This window comes from Galeopterus variegatus, unplaced genomic scaffold (genome assembly GCF_000696425.1).
Source record: "Galeopterus variegatus unplaced genomic scaffold, G_variegatus-3.0.2 Scaffold2942, whole genome shotgun sequence".
Classification (NCBI taxonomy): domain Eukaryota; kingdom Metazoa; phylum Chordata; class Mammalia; order Dermoptera; family Cynocephalidae; genus Galeopterus; species Galeopterus variegatus.
Genome location: NW_007729053.1, coordinates 98,012 through 104,206, shown reverse-complemented (window position 1 = coordinate 104,206; position 6,195 = coordinate 98,012). Strand labels below are relative to the sequence as shown.

Sequence of the window (6,195 nt, the reverse complement as noted above, 5' to 3'; positions counted from 1 at the left end):
AACACTCAGCCACTGAGCGAACCAGCCATCCCTATACAGGATCCGAACCCGTGGCCTTGGTGTTATCAGCACCGCACTCTCCCGAGTGAGCCACAGGGTGGCCCGAGAACCACCTTCTAAAGCCTTAGAAGTGTGATGAGGAATAAAGGTCACAGGTGGAACATTAAGATCAGGTCAGGTATAGAGTTTCAATCAAGGGTCTGTCACTAACCATCTATACAAATTTTTAGAGGCCACTTTTTAGATTACATATTCCTCATTTGTTTAAAAAAAGGACTATTTTGGGGTGATTAATTTGTTTGATTCATTTATTACTCAACTAAATTGAATGCACACTTTACACCAGGCAAGATTAGGTATACAGAGGTAAATAAACACAGTCTCTGTTCAAGAAGCTTAGTCTCCCTGATAGACTATTATAGTGTGGTAATTATAGAGATGTGGAGATAATAAATTTATACAAATAATTTTCCCTTTCATCTTACCCTTTTTGACCTTCAGGGTCTCTTCCAGTGCTAAAAGTTCTGTGAGTTAATTAGTTCATGTGGTCTTTACTTTAAACTTAACATTGATTAAAAATTTGTAACTTAGATATTTATTTTGTTATTTCCCTAGCTGTTGTTACTGTTTGGCAGAGCATATTTAAACAACTCATGGAAAATATGGTGGATTTCTTAGGTTTTTAAGATTTGGCATTTAAACTTCCAGCCAAGGGGTTCTAAAATTGTCCCCAGACCAGCAGCATCTAGAAACTTGTTAGAAATGCCAGTTCTTGAGCCCATCATAGAACTACTGAATCAGAAACTGGGGATAGGATCCAGCACTCTGTTTTTATAAGCCCTGAAAGTGATTCTGATGATCATTAAAGTGTGAAAACTATTGCCCTAGTTTTAAGATATCTTAAAATATCTCCTTTTATAATCTTGCTATGCCTTGTCTTCAGTTTTTAACAGAAGTAAATTAAGCAGTCATGAACTCAGTAACCCTTTCTGGAAAAATTTAGGAGGTAATGACTCAGGAAAAATCTAGGGGAAACTTGGTGTCATCTATAGGTGTGAACAGGGAAGCTATTATTTCATAAGAGAAGAGTTTTGTGATTTCTGTATCAGGTAAGTGATTCTTGCCCATAAGACATACTTTTTGCTATCCCTTTATTTAATTTTATAATACTGGGGGGGAATGTTTAGAAATATATTAATGAAAATTTTCTTTTTAAAAATCTGCAAATGGAAAGCTTAGAGATTAAAAATATAAGTCAAAGGGGGAATACTATTTTTAAGATATTGCTTTTTAAAAAAATGAAATTTTATGTTTGCTTGAAAGCTGTCTTTTTTTTAGTATATTGTCCCACTTTAAAAGTAAATAAATCTTTGTTTACAGACAGTCCCTGGGTCTCCGACCCCAATATTCCCCTAGTGGCCCGTGAGATCATGCAGCGAATGATCCAACAATTTGCTGCTGAATATACCTCAAAAAATAGCTCTACTCAGGACCCCAGCCAGCCCAATAGCACAAAGAACCAAAGCCTGCCGAAAGCATCTCCAGTCACCACCTCTCCCACGGCTGCAACTACTCAGAACCCTGTGCTCAGCAAACTTCTCATGGCTGACCAAGATTCACCTCTGGACCTTACTGTCAGAAAGTCTCAGTCAGAACCTAGCGAACAAGGTATGGTTTGATGTCAAGGTCTCCTCTGTCCAATCAGAATACTTTAATTTGGGGAGAAAAAAAATTATTGGCAAGTAGAGCACCAGCAGCAGTAATAAGATAAAAACTAATGTGATTCTTAAATTATTACTGACTATGCAGTGAGAAGTACAGATAAAGTTACAACCTCACCCATCAGCAGTTTGTAGTCATGACTGATGTACCAGCCAGGAAAGTCAGATAGTTACATTTCTCACTAATCTTTAAGTTGCTTGATATTTATGTATAAGCATTTTACACTTTCCAAACATTGTTGTATCCATTTCTTTTAAACTCTTAGGAAAAAGTAAGTTTTCCCTCTTATCCATCAATATTCTAGAACTAGGTAGGCCCTATCTGAGAAATAAACCTTTACTTGTTAGGTAGAAGTTATATACTCTGGAAATGAGATTGTAAGGAAAAATATGTTATTTGCAATTTTTAAAAAAGAAACTACTGGGGCTAGAAATAGAAGACAGTAGAACACACTTTATGTTAAGTGTATTCATTGTTTTAAAAACACAGAAACACATACATATGTACATACATACACACATACATACATACATGCACTTTACTATGAACTCAAAAGTATTTCCAAAGGGGAATTTGTTGGTGAAGACTAATTAAGTGAAGAGGCTAAGAAGTTATCAGATTTGTTTACCAAGTATTTCTTGAGTCTGTAAAAAGCTTATTCTCTTAAATAGATTAAAAATTCCTGTTGTTTTGTGATCTCATTTTATCTTTAATTTTACAAAGATGAAATGAGCATTGCAACTCGGTCATTGTTTGAACCACTACAAATTGTAAATTGGTGATGTCTTTACTGATGAGATTTCATTGTCATAGAAATCTCATAAGAGTATACAGAAAGGTTACAAGATGTGTGGATTTATTGGTGAGAAACACATGTTTATTCTGGAAAGTAAATAAATTTTAATTCTTCAAAGAACCTCTAAGAAAGGACTTTCTTTGTCCTATTCAAGTAATTTATGAAGGTTTTACATTTAATGGACCGGCTTTAGTTGCTTATTAAAGAATGCATTCTTTGAGTAGCTTTCCTTTGCTTTTTTCCCATTTCTGTGTGTGAACAGCAAAAAAATATCTAAGTTCTGAGAGATTTTCTGACAGGAAACCTCACAGTGATCAGTGGTAACTTTGGTAACTGTATTTGCAAAGTTGTTTGTTTTATTGAGGATTGTTTTCTTTACCACAGATGGATAGTTTTCATTAAAAATCTCTTTGCTCTAAATATTGTATCAAAGGCTTCAGGTGTATAATAGGAGAATAGCATCACAGTATATAGACTTCAGATGAAGCACAATTTTAAAAATTATATTTCCTTAATGAATATTAGTGTTTTCAGCTTAAATAACAATATTTTCACTGGTAGACTTAAAATATGTTGCCTATTTGATTAGACAAATTGCCTCTTTTGTTTAGAAGTCTTTAAATAATACTGTCTTTGGTTGGAAATATTCTAAGCAATGTATTTGCTTGTTAAGTGTCTAAGCGGGTTAGGTATCTAATAGGATACTTGGTTCTATCAGATTCCAATTATATTTTTAGAAATATTGACTATAAAGAACAAACCTGTTTCTACATGAAGTGGGGGCATTTTTGTTTATCAACTCAGTTGCATATTTGTTTCTAACAGCCTGAAATAGGGAATTACAATGTCGTCAAACACAAATTGTAAGTAGGTTCCATGCTAGGGTGATTTTTAACATAACTAGATAGCAAGACCTTTCTGCAGGCCAACTGAAAATCAGAGGCATTGCATATTATCTTGCTCTGTTAGTTTTGGACAAAGTGGCAGCTTTAAATGTTGTCCAGACATGAGATTTCTTTTCTAGACATGTCTATCAGGGGGAAAATGTCCCTGAGGGGAAAAGACAGTCTTCTAATTTTATGTATTAATAACATGAATTTGTGATTTGGTCTAGTTTCAGTAAAAAATTATTGTTTCCAGGCTCTCATCAGTATCAAGATTGTTTCATTCTTCTCTTTTCTGAAACTTTATTTGCTGTTTTTTAATGCCTTCCGAATCAAAAAACCTTACCTTTATAAATTTCACCAATTGAATTCTGAATCTCTGCAGGTTCCCCCCCCCCCCAAAAAAGATTGGATTCAAATATTTATATATTTTTTGCATGTGTCTTGAGAATAAATAGAGCACACCCAAAATTATAAGCTGTTAACAACTGATTCACCTTAGACTATCTTGCTTAGTATGTAGATGTAATTTAACCATATAAACTTATATTTTAAAATAACTTTTGTCTTATTTAAAATTTTGTACATCTAATTTTCATGTACTTTTTGAGTTCCAGGTAGATTTAGCTCTTGAGGAATTTGGTTTTATAGTTAGTATAATATTGTGAGGCCTTAAAAACTTATGTGCTTTCATTAAGGTAAATTTAGAAAATGAAGTCTAATTAATTCAGAACTTCGTGCTATGTAAACTGCTGTTTCTAATATCACTATGTATTAACATCTGTAACATGTTTTACTTTTTCTTTTGTCCTGTTAATAAAATATATAACCCTTGGAGATAATAGATATAACATGCTTTACTAAATTTATGTTGCTTCAGGAGGAAAAATATCCTGATTCCATGATTGAATTGATTTTGTAACTCAAATATATGACTAGTGTAATCTGCTTTATTGACTAGGCCTATTGCTTTTTTTATTTTTAGGCTATTCAGTTAACATTTGCTCTTAGTTTTAATATCTTCAGTTGTTTCTTTGTGTCTCTACAGACGGTGTACTTGATCTGTCCACTAAGAAAAGTCCATGTGCTGGCAGCACTTCCGTGAGCCATTCTCCAGGCTGCTCCAGTACTCAAGGGAACGGGTAAGGGAAAATTTGTAGCCCTCCACAAGTTTTCATAGGTAATTTATCAGAGATCGATGCTAGTCTCCCTTGTACATTTTTTAAATTAACCCTTCAGCATAACAGTTTTATAGGTGGGCCTTTCATAAAATTGACTTGTTAGTCCATTGATCAAGTAAAAGAATAATCTGTGCAATCTAGAATTGGCTAGTATAGATCAATTTTCTCAGCTGAGTACAAATAGTAAATAATCATGAATATGGCAAGAATATATGTCTTTGGACTTTTTGTTGTTGAGTGTTTTGGAGTGTGAAACCCACACTAAATAATTCCAAAGTTTAGATGTAAAGCAGTATTACGTGTGCTGAAATTGTTGGATGAAAATTGGGCTCCACTATTTAACTTGATATCTCTAGCTGGGGTTTGTGTATATGTGTGTTCATTTTTGTTTGTTTTGGTTTGGTTTTGGTTTTGGTTTCGGTTGTTGATTTGAACTGCAGTTTTAACTCTGTGGCAGTTCAGAAAATGTAACTGTATTTGTTTTCTAATAAGTAAGACTGGTTGTAGATGTTGGTGGATATCCATCTTACACTTCCAAAACATTATTACATGCTCAATTTTGATAACTTTTAGCAGACTAAAGTGAATTCTCTGACTATCTAATTTTATAGTGTAAGAATTGTCTAATTTTCTCTATGTGTAGCAAGTAGCCATTAGAAAAGTTAGGTATTAATGAAGATATTAGATACGATATTGGAAAGGCATTTCCATAAAACTGCGTTGTAACCAAAAATCAATTTTATCTAGGTATGAAAAATAATGTGGTAAGTTTAAATTAGTTAATATTTAGACTTATTTAACCTTTTAGAATATCAACATGGGTAAGGTATTCAGATATTAAAGGAACAAGTAGACACCAAATGGGCTCATCATTTTCCTTTTTCTTTCCTTTATTCATTCTAAAAATAACCACTAATTTAATCCATTTTGCATACTTAATCTTTTTTTCTTACGTCTTTCTTTTCACTATGATTTATACTAGACATAAATCAGCATGATCCCAAATCATCCGGTTCCATTTATATATAAAAACCACTTGAGTTGTGTAATTAAGGATGTGTAGGAGAAGCCAAGTACAGTTTGCATAAATGAATCTCTTGCTCAAGTTTCACCTTAAACTTGGCTATACCAGGTCCTTGTATTATATGGTTGAAGTTGCTGTTTATCCCTATGAATGGAAAGTGTGTTCTTCTCGGTTTTGTGTTACAGAGACAAATGTACCAGCAGTACTGCCCATCTTAGTTGACTATTGAGTACGATACTTACTGTGTTACTTACTGATGACAGCAGTCCCTGTAGAGTTTTAGAGAACATAAGCTGGTTTATCATTATTTCTGCAGAGTTCCACTTTTATGCCTAGTTAATATAATCATTTCCCTTGGGCATACTTTGCTGGTTCTAAGTCTTAATATTGATAATCCTTCTCTGTTGTGAAAAATCAAAACCTTATGAATTAACTTTGTGTAAGTAGTTGACTTTTTAAACATTATTTGAAAGATATTCACTTGAAATATCAAAATAGATGTATGGTATTTTAGGAAGATAAGTTTTTTTTGTTTTTAAAACCAAAAGAATATACTTCTGACAATAATTACTTGATTAAAACTTAAGG

General features: G+C 33.2%; 1 protein-coding gene across 2 annotated transcripts in view; it reads left to right on the top strand.

The window, feature by feature from the left end:
* The window catches only part of LCOR (ligand dependent nuclear receptor corepressor), a 118,792-nt gene that overhangs the window by 106,826 nt on the left and 5,771 nt on the right, over positions 1-6,195 (top strand). For both annotated transcript variants that reach the window (XM_008583499.1, XM_008583500.1), the window contains exons 6-7: positions 1,381-1,668; positions 4,451-4,544. In XM_008583499.1, coding sequence (XP_008581721.1) covers positions 1,431-1,668; positions 4,451-4,544 — 332 coding nt within the window. In that variant the 5' untranslated portion in view covers positions 1,381-1,430. The remainder of the gene's footprint in view (positions 1-1,380; positions 1,669-4,450; positions 4,545-6,195) is intronic.